General features: G+C 42.3%; 1 protein-coding gene across 5 annotated transcripts in view; it reads left to right on the top strand.

Moving 5' to 3' along the window:
• Window positions 1-15795, top strand: part of LOC116979532 (ubiquitin carboxyl-terminal hydrolase 47-like) — a 34564-nt gene that overhangs the window by 13700 nt on the left and 5069 nt on the right. For 2 of the 5 annotated variants that reach the window (XM_033031064.1, XM_033031066.1), the window contains 4 exons: window positions 934-1062; window positions 2343-2365; window positions 2668-2723; window positions 3791-3901. In XM_033031064.1, the coding sequence (XP_032886955.1) occupies window positions 934-1062; window positions 2343-2365; window positions 2668-2723; window positions 3791-3901 (319 nt within the window). Of the gene's footprint in view, window positions 1-933; window positions 1063-2342; window positions 2366-2667; window positions 2724-3790; window positions 3902-5075; window positions 5141-10227; window positions 10594-15795 lie in introns of those variants that run through there. The other 3 variants (XM_033031068.1, XM_033031067.1, XM_033031065.1) reach the window with 3 other exon arrangements.

Raw genomic sequence — 15795 nt, 5'->3', positions numbered from 1 at the left:
TAGTTGAGGCAGGTACTATTACAGCATTTAAAAGGTACATGGGTAGAGGGATATGGGCCAAATATAGGCAGGTGGAAGATGCACCATTATGGTCGGCATGGATGAGATAAGCTGAATACCCTGTTTCCATGTTGTATGACTCTAGGACTCTAAATATAAATATAAATTAGCTTATTCTTTGCTGGAAATTCAGTCCTTCCAAGGATTTCACCCAAGGAGTGTTGAAGGTATCATTGTTGAATATTAGTGATCCATTGGCACTATCTTAAGAAGAATGTTGAGCTTCGTTGGTTTCTGGCCAGTCTTCATTCTCCAACTAACACATAAAACAGGTTAGCTGCTCTGATTCTCCGTTACAAAAATAATTTGACTTTGTGCAGCATCTGAGCAACTTCCCACCAACACCAATTATACTTCAGAATTACACTGGGATTTCTCAAGCTCAATCAGTCTTGTTTTGTGTGAAACATGTGCCTGAGAGTCTGAAAAGGTTTGAGGACAACTTTGTTGAATAACTGTGAGCCTAAAACATTTGATAAAATGAAAATGAAAAATAAAATATACCATGATAAAAGTAGAAAGTGTTGGAAATGTACAGTTCACGAGAGAGTGGCTGTAGTTTTTGATAATGTGTCTTTTAGCAAAGGTAACATCTGAGTTTAAATGGATACTTGTCCATTGCTAACCTTCCAGGACTTGGCTGTGTTCTGCAATGCAGCAGCAGCACAGTCATTTGCACTGCTATAATGTAATGTCAATGCCTTATCCTCTTAGAAAGTTTAAAACTATCCCTGATCTGTCGCTGTCCTGTTAGAGTGTGTAAATCTAGGAATTCTAGCCATGAAAACAAAGAAAAGTTAAAAATCAACATTCAGAAAATTCATCTAACACAAAACAAGTAATTGCATATTTTGTTCCCCTTCTTTCTTTTAGGAGAAAAAGTATGAGTTGTTTGCAATTTGGCACCATGTTGGGGGATTTGGTGGTGGACACTATTACGCTGAAATCAAATCAGTTGATGATGGTAACTGGTACTGCTTTAATGACAGAACTGTTGAGCAGGTAACTATGTCAGCCAAGTAACAATCTCCAAGGCATTAATAAATAGCATTTCTCTCACTTCTTGGAAAGAGTGGAGTAGAATTAGACAGCCAAGTGATCTGATGCTGTTATGACGTATTTTCTATGACGGTTATCTTTTTGGTTTGTGCTCTGGAATGTGAAAAATGGAGAGAGAAAGGAAATAAATAGATTAATGGCACAAAGCTTCTAGAGTCTGCAGACTTTAGAGATACAGCCCTTAAGTCCACCTAGTCCATGCCATCCAATGATCACTGCATACACTAGCACTATCCTACACACTTAGGATATTTAACAGAATCCAATTAACCTACAAACCTGTACATCTTTGAAATGTGGGAGGAAACCAGAACAACCCTAGAAATCTCAAACCATCACGGGGAAAATGTGCAAACTCCATACAGACAGCGTCAGCACCTATAGTCAGGATTGAACCAGTGTCTCTGATGCTGTAAAGCAGCAACTCTAATGCTACATCACTATGTTGCCCTATTATGCTGCTCCAAAATGGGCAGATGAAATGGAGCCAGGACAGTAACACTCAATTTACCTTCAACATCTGGACTTGACATTGTACCAGAATCATACCACATGATGCAAGTTCTTACAGGCATCGCATCAATTTTCATTTGTGAGCCCAGGTCTAAATGACAGTCCCAAATTAATCCAATTCTTATTGATGGAGCAACATCAAAATTGACACCGGGGCACAACATAAACCATTTCAGTTGTGGACTTACCATTGCAAACCTTAGTATGCCTGAAGACTGAGGCTTCAGCTGCTATTGAACTGCTGTTACACTGTGTAACAGCAAAGGGCAATGTGCCACCTGGGATCAAGATAAGGCTCATGGAGCGAGCCAACAGGTGAAGGTCCAATTGACTCCTGAAGGATAGAAGTAGGGTCTAGCCACACACTGGAAAATCAGAGCCGGGAAGGAGGAGCAGTGGGAATTTTAGAGGTCAGCTGGGAAAGGATTGTGCCACGGTGGATAGTGACCATCTCTAATACATCTTGCAGTCAAGATTGAGCAACCAAGTGAGCATAGCTCAGAGCACAATGCAAACATTATGCATTTTCTCTTTTACATTATTTATTTATAATGTAAAATACATTATGTATTTTCTCCTGCATTACCATATTGCTTATTTTTCAATAATCGCTACATTAATTGTATCAAGATTTGTAACCCTCATGAGTTTATTTTGTTTCCATTTTATATGATCTTTGTGAATATGGTTGATCATGGTATTCCTTTAAGAGGGGAAAGGACATTTCTCTGAGGTAAAGTTCATATCCACCTATCCAATAATCTGCAATGTCAATGTATTTTTGAATTATAATTCTGTGATTTCTGCAAGAGGCTTGACATAACTTCACTAAAATAGCATAAGGCCTTAAATATAGGATGTGCTCATAATCTAATGGGATGTTTAAAATACTAAAGAAAATTAATAATAACTCAGGTAGCAGAGTAAATCGTAAAGCTAAGGAAAGTGAAGTGAAATAGTTTAATATGAACAATACACATTTTAATTCAAATTTGAAAAGATATGGGACATATTTTGTTCCATCCTATCTTGCAGGTCCAAAACAGCCTACTTGATTATGTACAGAATGACAGAAACAAACAGCATATCAGGTATGGTGATCTGTAGAATTCAATTCAGTCATTGTTTTATCCAATTAAGTAATTTATTTACAGAACATCGCATGTTGAACCCATGAGTTGAAGTTTCAATTTCATGTTAAAAAAAACAATATTGTATTTTCCTTCTCACCTCAAAATTTGAGGTCCCATAACTTTCTGCACCAGTTCTCCACCACAGAGTGAATTCTCTGTTCTGCGCCTTTCCAACTAAGGAGAGGTGGAGCCCACAATGGCCCATTATTGGCCATGGGAAAGTGATAACGAGTCACACAAACAGTGAATCTAAGCAGGAACTAGTACGACAACGAGGGTGGGGGAGGAAGGGAGAGAGAGGAGAGAGATTTCAATATTCTTACCGCTGGGTTGTAAGCTGCGCAAGCAAAATATGAGGTGCTATTCCTCCAATTTGCATTTGGCCTAACTCTGACAGTGGAGGAGTCCCAGGACAGAAAGGTCAGTCTGGGAATGGGAAGGGGAGTTAAAGTATTTGGTAACCGGGAGGTCGGGTAGGCCAAGGCTGACTGAGTGACGGTGTTCAGCGAAATGATCGCCCAGTCTGTGCTTGGTCTCACCGATATATTGGAGTCTACACCTGGAACAGCTGACACAGTAGATGAGGTTGGAATAGATGCAAGTGAGCCTCTGCCTCACCTGAAAGGACTGTTGGGGTCTTTGGACGGAGTCGAGGGGGGAAGTATAGGGGCAGGAGATGCATCTCCTGCTGTTGCTGGGGAAGGTACATGGGGAGGGGGTGGTTTGGGTGGGAAGGGATGAGTTAAGCAGGGAGTTGCGGAGGGAATAATGTCTGCGGAAAGCAGGAAAGGGTGGAAATGGGAATATGTGGCTAGTGGTGGAATCCTGGTGGAGGTGGCAAAAATGTGCTGTGTGACGGCTGGTAGGGTGAAAGGTGAGGACTAGGGGGACTAGATTGCCTGTAATATCCTCATTAAAGAGGCTCACACCAAAAGAGTTCCTCTATTAATGATTTCCTCAAGATTGAATTAATTGTTGCTGTCAACCTTGAGCACTGCTTTATTTGTCCATTTTTTACTACCCAGCAGCAGCTGAAGGCTCAGAGAAGTATTTCACAAGATTTTGGAAATTCCTGTTAGAGATCTTTGCAAGAGTAACAAATAATCTGCCTTTTCTGAAAACTTCACCTCAAGAAAGTCAGTCTGTTTTTCTTATGCATCTTATAGAAATTACTAAGAGAAGGGGAATGTTAGATTAATGCCATTTTGTCGAGGGTTTGAAATGAACTGTGAGAAGAAGGGGAGGAGGGCATAAGGCCAGGCCAACCTGCTTTAGGAAAAAGAGATGGAGGTGCAGGAGGAGGAGGTGGGCACAATAGGGGCATTTAAACAGTTGTTGGATCGGCACATGGATAGGCATGGGATGGATTGATATGGATCACTTGCAGGCTGGAGAGATTGGCTTCATGTTTGGCATGTACATTGTGTGTTGAATTGCCTGTTCCCGTACTGTACTGTACTGTTGAGTTTAGTTTAATTTGGAGATACACCATGGAAACAGGCCCTTTGGCCCGCCGAGTCCGCACCAACCAGCGATCCCAACACACTAACACTATCCTACACACACTAGGGACAATTTATAATTTTACCAAGCCATTAGCCTACAAATCTGATGAAGGGTCTCGAGGTCACCGTTCCTGAGTTACTCCAGCTTATTATGTCTATCTTCAGGCTACAAACCTGTCCGTCTTAGGAGCATGGGAGGAAATTGTAGCACCTGGCGAAAACCCACACAGGTCAAGGGGAGAACGTACAAACTCCGTACAGACAGCACCGTACTTGGGATTGATCCCGGGTCTCTGGCACTGTAAGGTAGCAACTTTACTGCTGTGCCACCATGCTACCCCTTCTATGTTCTATGTTCTGCATTTACTTTTCCATCATGAACAGGTACCAATATAAACTTAGCCTCAGCCCATGCCACACCATCAGGGGAAGTAGAAGAAAGTAGTCTCCATGACAAGTATCAGGAAAAATGCAATAATCTGTGCTTGTGTGCTTAACTTGAAGTTTTTGATTTTAACATTTGCAATCATGTGTTCTGAATTCACATTTTCAAACAAGCATTCCAGACTAGCTCAGTCCACAAATTAACAGCCTTTGATAAAAATACATCCTGAATGTTTTCCAGCAATAATATCACTGTATTAAAATTACCAGAAGGGCTTAAAGCATTTGTCGAATAAATGAAAGACATGATCAAGTTATCTCCTTTGACTGGATCTGTGCAAACTTTGTACTGATCAAAGTATGGAAACCAAGATTTACTATTTACACAGAAAACGCTAATTTTATTTACACTCTTTTCCAGGAAATTGTCAACTACACGAAGTCATGGCAGAAGATATAAAAATCTATTAGTGGGTATCACACAAAACTGTTGAAAAAGCTACTTTTATAACTACTAAACCAGGTTCGCTTCTTAATAAACAGACACCACACAAACTGTTTGGTAGACCAGATCAAAACTTTACTTAACATCGGCCGATGGAAGGAGGGAGGACTCCAGTCAAGTGACCATTACAGACACTTGACCGTCCTCCGTTCACCTTCTCTGAACAACAGAATTACATTGCCTTAAATAGGGTTTTTTTGTCCCCTTAGCACATTTCACAGACATTAGTCATGGTCAGAGGTACAGGAAAAGGTTTCCACAGAATGCATCACATCAAAGGCCTTTGTTTACATAGTACAAGATAACATTGGCCATTTGGTTTATGGCATCTTACTTCAAAGATGTGACTAGCTGTTTCTCTCTGCTTGTCCCTTGGGAGACAATGTTATGGTGTTTATTATCCCACACACTGCAACCTGAGGCAAGCCTAATTTGACACTAAATATAAGCTATAAGCTAGCCCAGAAACCTATTTAATATCTTTCTTACATTTTAACTAAAATTCAGCTTCATCATTCCATCCTTTTATCAAATTTTTGATAACAACTACAGTCCTTGCTGAGTACATACGAAAACCATAAGCATCTCATCAGACAAATTAATAGTACACTAGTAACACAATCATTTCATAGTGGACAATCGTTCCACAAGTCCCTCCAAACATTTTAAATGGCCACCAACCTCCCCCGGACGTGACACTAAGATACTACCATAGGACAGGAAAAGGATCATAAAAATTGCTCAGCCTTTATTCGGCTTCGCTTGGAATTCCCCGTGTGCTGGTGTAACTGGTTCATGCTTCTCTTGTGTGGCACTGCATTTGCAACATAACAATGCCTGTCACAAATATACTGTTTCCTAAAAATACACCAGTGCCTTGGTTGTGGCAAAAACAGGTAGATTTAACTGGCCTTTGCAGACCTCTTACTGTCTGTAGTCAGGGTATATTTGCTGCGCTTGTCATGTTTGACTTCAATCTTGTTTAAAAGGAGGTGTGTACCATCCTTTAAATGTGGGTTAGTCCGCAAGTTTGCCATTCTGAAGAAAGTTCAGTCCATGTGGGCTGGGCCACCCCAGAATAAAGGGTGCATCAATAGCCCATAGTCCTTGTTTCCACAAACTGTTCACAGTCAATCAAATGTATCCAGCGACGATGATCTTCAATCTTTACAGCAGTCCATGTTGTTAGCAACACTTGGTTGTTCTTTTCAATACAGTCTCAATTTCTTCTTGTCCCAGCACCATCATCGTATAGCTTTTATGGCTTCCAGCAAAGCTCCTCCATCCTGAGAATGTAGATCTGGCAAGACATGGGTTAATTGCCGACCATACATAATTAGTTAATTGCCCAGGGCCTGTAGGTGGCTTCCCCCCACTCTCCAGGGGGTGGACACAGCAGCTTTTCCTGTATCAATCTTGTTCCCAGCTGAGTTTATCCAGCACTTTTGTCTTCCTTTGATCCTTGTATCTCAGTTCCTTCTTAACACTTCCCTGTGAACTTATTCTTTAATTCGATAATATCCGAAGAGGCTCTCCCCACCTAAATATTCAATTCTCCAAATATGTTCTCTTCCCCAATCTACTTCCCTCAAACCCCCTTTTGTAAGTCATAAGACAATTTTTCATCTACCTAATTTCCCTCACACAGCCCATGCTTCAACATCTTTTTGTTTGCTTGAAAACAGTAATCTTGCTTCATTTGCATTTTAAAAGACAACCTCTGTTATCATATCAAAACAATCTTTCCCAAAAGAACTCACTCAGAATCAGTAATCAATAATACATTTTCTTTTTCTCTGTAATTTTGACATTTCCAATCTCATTTAACACTTTAATCGGGAAGAGTCTTTTTAAAAAAAAACTTGGTTCAAAAGACTTATAATCAACCAACACATTTTATCATTCGAGTATAGCTCCGCCCCCCATTCATGCCTGTTTCTTAACGGAGCACACCATAAACTGTCTGTCCCATTTGCATTTTAAAGGACAAACTTCTTAAAGCGACACACAACTTTGCTCATTGCTTCGAATTTCACACATTCCACATAAAAAACATTGTTTTACAAGCAGTATATATACAAAAACATTGTTTTACCAGCAGTATATAATATTTCATCTTCAAAGACGTCTCTTTGTAATTTACTTTCCCTTTTTCTGACAAGATTTCTGTTTACCAAAATCCTGGTTACCTTACCCTAATTGGACATTGATCCAGATCATGATTAGTCAGACTCCCCGTGACTTTTCAGTCTCCCTACCCTATCCTCATTTCTCCATCAAATTTTCCTTCATCCCCAATTTTTTTATAACATAGTTGCCTGTCAGAAAAAGGATTTACCTCCGGGGTAATTTTGTTTTGCAATCCCCATTGACTCTTTCCACCATCCCAGATGCCTGTGGGTGGTGTACACAGTGAAATTGCAATCGAATATTAAAATGTGCACATTTTTCCTTATTAATAGTGGTTAAAATGAGGACCATTGTCTGAACTTATGGCAGTAGGTAGGCCAAACCTGGGAATAACTTCTCTTAACAACAATGTTACCATAGTTTCAGCAGTATTATTAGTGGTTGATAGAGCTTCACTCCACCTGCTAAATAAATCTAAAATCACTAAGCAATATTTATAACACTGGGCCCTTGGTATTTCAATAAAATCAATCGGTATGCATTCAAACGATCGTGATGGCATTGGCGTCACCCCTGAGGGTATCTTAATTGATTTGCCTGGATTACTTTGTTGGCAAATTTTACATTCCTAGGCCTACCACCACATTTCCTTTGTTATCCTATCATTCCCTCCTTACCAGCATGGGTAAGACGAGTAAAAATGTATTGTATACACCAACTTGTCCAAGCGGGGTGTGCTGAATCAATGGCACAGCCCTCTTGTTTCCATAGTTATTATTATATATGAGAGGCGTCCCTCTGTAATGTACATACCTCCTTCATGTTTGGCAGGACCGTTCTATTTGCTAGCATCTGTTTAGCTGCTGACACTACGCATTTGGATGTACAGGCTGCCCTGTTCGGATACACTATCAGCAAATTCATTGTCCTTTGCTATAGTGTCCCCAGCACCAGTGTGTGCAGTACATTTAATAATGACCAGCTGTTCTGGTAGCACCAATGCCTTAAACAAATTACGCACAGAAAGGCATTCCCCTGCTCCCAATCCTGGGGAGCTTTGTAAGGTCAGAACTTCAAGGTATAGGGATGTTACTGACGGAACTGTCCCAGGTAAGTATGCCATTGCTACTGGTAGGGCATAGGGAGGTGGACATCTCCCAAGATTATCTAACTCCTCATCTTCATTACCAAATAGGGTCATCGTGCCAGACATGAAGTCTCCTCCAGAGGATTTACCAGTACTGGGTTTATTTTTACTAACCATCACCTGTTTCTCACCTCCTGTCTGTCTTTTAATTATTTCCTCTTGTTCCTCTGCCCACTGGCATTCTAGTTGCAATACGTTCCATCCTTTCCTAGTGCTTTCCTTGTTTCTTAACTCTATACCCTTCTTACATACAGTATCCATCTAACTTCGAACTCTACTTTCCTCATGCTTCTCCTCTGTTCCTGCTTTCCATGTTATAATTCCTTTCTTCCATTTCTTTCCTGTCTTCCTTTCCCATATAAATGTCTCTACATTCCATGTTCCCCCTACTGGCCAGGCTTCATCCCCTAACCGTTTGGTCAACTTGTAACTTAACATTCTAAATTTCTTATTATACCTAGGATTCAAATAACACATATGTTGGACTGTTATCCAGAGCATTCCCCATAGATAGATAGAAAGAAAGAGAAAGAGAAAGCAGACTTCTTAATTCCGAATCGTTCCAAATATATCAACCAGGCCGACTCGCTACTCGAGACCCCAGTTTCTCAATTTGGCTGACTTTTTAACTCTTTAATATACGACCCAAGTGTCTCAACGAAGCAGACCCACTAACCAAGACCCCCGTTTCTCAACCTGGCAGACGTTTTATCCCTTAAAATAAGCCCCAAGTGTCTCAACGAAGCAGACCCGCTATCCGTGACCCCCGTTTCTCAACCTGGCAGACTCCTTAACTCTTAAAATAAGCCCCAAGTGTCTCAACGAAGGAGACCCGCTATCCAAGACCCCCGTTTCTCAACCTGGCAGACTTCTTAACTCTTTAATATACAACACCACTTAGAGAGATAGACAGAGAGAGAGAGATGAAGAGAAACCGCTCAAGTCCTTCTTAAAAAGATACACAATTCCTTCTTAAAAATACATACACAATTCTGTCTTAAAAATACATACACAATCCCTTCTTAAAAAAAAACATATAAAGCCCAACTGGTCTTACCTTTGTCTGTTTCTAAGAACCTCGGCAGGGAACCAATTCAATGTCTGATGAAGGATCACAGATGTTCCCGGGAGTTTCTAGGGAGTCGGTCTTACAAGGGGGCCGATAGAGCTCAGTTATCTCCCTTCCAATCCCGGCAACCTCTGCAACCTCTTGCACAGTCAGCCGTTGATGTGGTCCCAGCGAGGCCTGCATAACTACGCCAATGAAAAAGCTACTTTTATAACTACTAAACCAGGTTCGCTTCTTAATAAACAGACACCACACAAACTGTTTGGTAGACCAGATCAAAACTTTACTTAACATCGGCCGATGGAAGGAGGGAGGACTCCAGTCAAGTGACCATTACAGACACTTGACCGTCCTCCGTTCACCTTCTCTGAACAACAGAATTACATTGCCTTAAATAGGGTTTTTTTGTCCCCTTAGCACATTTCACAGACATTAGTCATGGTCAGAGGTACAGGAAAAGGTTTCCACAGAATGCATCACATCAAAGGCCTTTGTTTACATAGTACAAGATAACATTGGCCATTTGGTTTATGGCATCTTACTTCAAAGATGTGACTAGCTGTTTCTCTCTGCTTGTCCCTTGGGAGACAATGTTATGGTGTTTATTATCCCACACACTGCAACCTGAGGCAAGCCTAATTTGACACTAAATATAAGCTATAAGCTAGCCCAGAAACCTATTTAATATCTTTCTTACATTTTAACTAAAATTCAGCTTCATCACTGTAGACTGAAATGAGAAACTTTGCTGCTTTTAATAATTAAAATATCTCCATGAAAATGTTTAGCATTTTTTTAACTTATATGTGTATAATCAAAAGTGAGATCTAAAATAAAAGTCTGCTTTCTGTAACTATCAATGTTCTTCTTGGACCACTGTACAAATGGCACAGCAAAACCTTGACTGGTTCAATATCCATGGTGTTGTTTACCCAAGTCGTATCCAAACGCTGTCTTGATTGTTAATGACAGGAAATCATTCTTTATCTTGAACTACTAATTTTCTTGAAATCAGTCCTTTGCGAATGTCAACAGCAGATACCAAATCTCCTGCAATAAATGCAAAGCAGAACTTATGTTCCTCAAAACACATGGCTGATTATTTTTTTCCATTCATACTTATGATATTGAATATCCAGTCCCAGATTCAGTCCTGACCTCAGCCACTATCTGTGTAGACTTCACATATTCTCTCTGTGACTATGTGGGTTTCCCCGATTTATAGAATGTGGGTTAGTAGGTTAGTTGGCTAGGTGTAAATGTGTGACCTATCCTTGGTGTGCTGATAAGTGGCAGAATCAGAGTGGAGTTGATGAGACACACAAAAGCTGGAGTAACTCAGCAGGTCAGACAGCACCTCTGGAGAGAGGTATCTCTAGAGATGCTGTCTGACCCGTTGAGCTAATCCATCTTTTTGCGTCTATCGCAGAGTTAATGAGAATGTGAGGAGAATAAGAATGGGATTAGTGTGGGATTAGGTAAATGGGTAATAGATGGTCGACATGCACTTGGTGACCCAAAGTGCCTGTATCCATGCTGTATGTATCCATGGCTCTATGATTAAAACTGTGCAGTTGACAATTCATATCTTAAAGCCTTGAGTAATTCCTACTCCACCTATATTCCTTCCTCTGTCTTCACAATTTGGACTTTTTCTATCCTTATCTCATACTCTTTCCCTCTTCATCTCTGGCCTTTATCCAACCAACTTCATCATCTGTATCCACCAATCACTTCCTAGACTTTGGCCTGCCCTCACCTCACTTTCAGCTTTCTTGTCCCCCACCACACCTGGCTAAGGGTGTTGGAGGTTATGGGGAGAAGGCAGGAGAATGGGGTTAGGAGGGAGAGAAATAGATCAGCCATGATTGAATGGTGGAGTAGACTTGATGGGCCAAATGGCCTAATTCTGCTCCTATCACTTATGAACAATCAGTCTGAAGAAGGTACTGACCTGACCCAAACCATCACCTTTCCATGTTCTCCAGTGAAGCTGCCTGATCCACTGAGTTACTCCAGTGCTTTGTATCTTTTATTGTAAACTAGCATCTGCAGTTCCATGGATTCTCTGGCTGGAAGCATTAATTAATGTTAAGCTGAGACGAAGAATCAAGGACACGGACTGAATGTCAGAGGAAGTTTAATGATTTCACACATGTATCTGAGGGCAAAGATCCCCTCCCAATCCAATCTCCTATCAGCTGCACTACCATCCTCACACTCTGCCTCAGCACTCACTCACTTTACAATAAGTTCTAATAAATCAGGTTGGAAAATAATCATATAAAGGGGGAATTGGTCTAATGATCTACCTGGAACTAAGATGGACCTGATGGCTGATGACCTCCTTCTGTTGTAATATGTAAGAAATCGGGTGGTGGGGTGGGGTGGCTGAGCGATCACTGGCCTCGGGGGTACCCGGCGAAGGAGCGGAGCGACCGAGAAGGGGAAGGGTGCGAAAGAGATAGGAGCAGGCGACTATTATTTTTGTTATTACTCGACCTCCAATAACTGGGGGATAATAATACAGGCCAATCACCCACCTCGAAAAATGGGGGGATATATCCCCCACCTACCTGGGCCACTGGTCACTGGGTATCAGGTATCAGGGGAACCGGTTACTGGGGGATCCGGGCGACAGGTCACTGAGGTACTGGTGACCGGGCGCCGCGCCAGCTCCGTTTATCGCTGTGTTTCCGGGCGTGTAAATGGACTGGGTGACGGCGGGATTGCCCCGGGAGCGGGGCTCAGGGTCAGGGTCCATCCCTCCCCAATCACAGTTCTCCAACTAGTTTCAGTCCTCCTGATGTAATTGTACTGAATGCATGCCTCGTTGTCACCTTGTCTCAGCCAACAATGATCCATTCTACATTTTCCTTGAACTTTCCTTTGACCTTTAGTTTTCACACCTTGCCCTTCCATATCTCTATCTCTCTCTCTCCCCTGACTCTCAGTCTGAAGAAGGGTCTCGACCCAAAACGTCACCCATTTCTTCTCTGCAGAGATGCTGCCTGTCCCGTTGAGTTACTCCAGCATGTTGTGTCTACAACAATTCCACGTTAGCCTGTTCAATAGCACTTTAATAAAAAATCCTTTGGGGTCCATGTCAATTGTATTTACCTCATTGAACCTCCTTCGTATTTCATCAAAGACACTCTGTTAAGTTCCATAGAGAAAACTCCCTCCAGAATTTTCTGCAATTGCTCACCAATTTTCTTACTCCTAGCCTGTGGGTGTGAACATGCTCTGCTGCAGTTGTATATGACCCTAATAAGACTAGGAATATTACATGTAGGTCTTGGCTTCAACCTCGGGGAGTGTAATGAGAAGTCTGGTGGATCCTGTAATGGTGGACAGGCGTGGTGATGTTATCATTTGAGGAGAGACAGAGTGGGCTAGGTCTGCATACTGCTAAGTTTAAATGAGAGAGATTGCATTGAAACATACAAAATATTTACAGGGCTAGGCATGTTAGATGCATGGATGAAGAATCCGCTTGCTTGGGTACCTAGAATCAAGAATCAGAGCATAAAAATAAGGAGTCAGCCATTCAAAATATTCTATATGAAATATTAGTTAGTTCACACGGGATATTGTGTGCAGTTCTGGCTGCCTCTTTACAGATGATGTGCCGTTGTGGTTGGCACATTTCAGGTAAGATAAGGAGGCTTTGTACAGGGTGCAGAAGATGTTTGGAGATACAAGGAACTGCAGATGCTGGTTTACAAAATATAGCATGGAATAATATAGCAGATTTTGCAGGTAGGGTCCCAATGTGAAGAAGGGTCCCGACCCGAAACCTGTCCATATTCCCCAGAAATACTGCCTGACCAGTTGAATTACTCCACCATTTTGTGTCATTTTTGTAGAAGATGTTCACCAGAATCTGCCTGGTTTGGAGTGTATTAGCGATAAGACGTTGGACAAACTTGGAGTGTGAGAGATCTCTGTAGCTGAGAGATGGCCTGGTGGACATGGATAATGTTATGAGAGACAGAGATAGAATAGGCTGAAGAAGGGATTCGGCCCGAAACGTTGCCTATTATCTTCGCTCCATAGATGCCATCCAAGGACGACAGATGGCACAATAGGCTAAGTGTTCGGCTGGCAACCGGAAGGTAGCTGGTTCGAATCCCGCTTGGAGTGTATACTGTCGTTGTGTCCTTGGGCAAGATACTTCACCCACCTTTGCCTGTGTGTGTCCTTGGGCAAGACACTTCACCCACCTTTGCCTGTCTGTATGGAAGTAATTGTGTGAAGCACTTTGGGGTCACTGCAAGTTGACTAAAAATGTGCTATATAAATAAAGACATTATTATTATTATTATTATTATGCTGCTGCACCCGCTGAGTTTCTCCAGCATTTTTGTGTACCTTCCATTTTCTAGCATCTGCAGTTCCTTCTTGAACGATAGAATTGTAGAAATGCTAAATACTGGAGGACATAGATTTGACGTAAGAGGTGAGAAAGCTCAAAGGAGATCATGTATTTGGCAAGTTTGTTTTACAGAGGGTGGTAGGTGCCTGGAATACGTTGCCTGGGGAAGTGGTACAAGTGTAATGTTTAAGAGGCATTGCGACAGAAACATGGATAGGTGGCGAATAGCCATTGTTCGGTCAAATAATATTAATTTAAATTGGCATCATGGACGGCGCAGACGTGATGGATAGGCCACTGTTTCACTGTGATGGGCCATGGATCACTGTTCAATGGAACGAGCAGAGGAATGCGGTTAGGTCGTTATTGTTAGAGATGGGGAGGATATTTTGAACAGAAAAAAAAGCAGTACAACCAAAACTTGAAAAAGGAGGAGAATTTACCGGTACAAGGAAGCGTTGCGCCTGGGTGTAAAATTTCGGAATAAACCTCAGTCTTCTGATGGGAGTGGTTAGATGTATCGAATTTCACTTCGTGCGTTTGGGAAACTGCAATCTGATTTTTTGATCGACAAAACTCGCCGCTTTAGTACAGAGGCGTCAGTCGGGAACATCAGCCAAGGAAATGCACCACCTTGCCAATAACTACCAACTGACATTTGTTCAGAGGTCGGACGATATCACAGGTAAAAATACTTATTCACAAGGAAATAAGAACAGACTCTGCTAGAGTAGCCAGAGTCTGGTGTTAATGCAAGGTGCTGGAGCAACTCGGCGGGTCAGGAATCATCTTTGGAGGCTTTGGGTAGGCGACGTTTCGACAAGGGATCCGGGAAATCCATGTGCTCCAGAGATGCTGCCTAGGGATGTCCCGATGAGTTACTCCAGCAACTTGTGGTTAACGCAGGATTCCAGCATCTGCAGTTGCTTGTGTCTCTAATGACAATCTGTCCCTCTGGTCAAGTTTGAGACGTGGGTGGCTCACTCCAATGTCCCGTATTGGTCCCAGATTTAGCGACCCAGCCCGGGGGTAGGGTTGATCAAAGTGGGAGATGAATCTCTCAGCCTTTAACCCGCCTTCAATCATCCAGGATCTCCTGAGGTTTCTCAGGAGGTTTGTGGGTGGGCAGGAATCTGGGAAGGAAAGGGGGTTCCCGGCTGGGCCTGGAACCTGGTGGACTAGTCTTGGACGGAGAGAAGCTGGTGAACTCAGAGAGCGTTTGATAGCAAATGTTATTAATATTCCAAACTGTTCTCTTGGTATTTTGAGACTGTTGTATACCAGCCAGTGAGCTTGGTCATTGAGCCGTGCAGTAAAATCGTGACTTCAACCCCCCCCCCCCCCCCCCCCGATCCCGTCAGCACCTCTCTTTTCCAGCTTTTTCTCCCCTCCCACATCAGTCTGAGGAACCCTCCCTACCCGAATCGTCGCCTGTCCATAGAACCGTTTGCCTTCTTTATCACTCTATCTACTTGTTTTGCTATTGTAGGGGAACTGTTGGCTTGGACCCGGGTTAATATTAATATTTTTAATAGATAGTCAAATCACATTGACCTTGAAACATGTCTCTCGCGGCTGGCTGGTGTTTTCATGCTGGCGATAGGAATGATGTTGGTGGCAAAGTGTAAAAGGCATTGAGATAGACAAGAGAACGTGTGGCTATCTAAATAGAGGACCATGTGTAGACAGACACAGCGGCGCAGCGGTAGAGTTACAGCTTCACAGTGCCAGACACCCGGATTCCATTCTCACTGCGGGTGCTGTCTGTGGGGAGTTTGCACGCTCTCCCCATGACTGTGTGGGCTTCCTCTGGGTACCCAGGTTTCCTCCCACATTCCAAAGCTGCGGGGGTTTAAAGTTTAATGGTCCTCTGTAAATTGCCCCCAGTGTGCAGATAGAGAACTTATCTTAT

The sequence above is a fragment of the Amblyraja radiata genome, chromosome 13 (genome assembly GCF_010909765.2).
Source record: "Amblyraja radiata isolate CabotCenter1 chromosome 13, sAmbRad1.1.pri, whole genome shotgun sequence".
NCBI classification, from domain to species: Eukaryota; Metazoa; Chordata; class Chondrichthyes; order Rajiformes; family Rajidae; genus Amblyraja; species Amblyraja radiata.
Note: the sequence above shows the minus strand (reverse complement) of the source record. Positions and strands in the feature narration are given on the sequence as shown.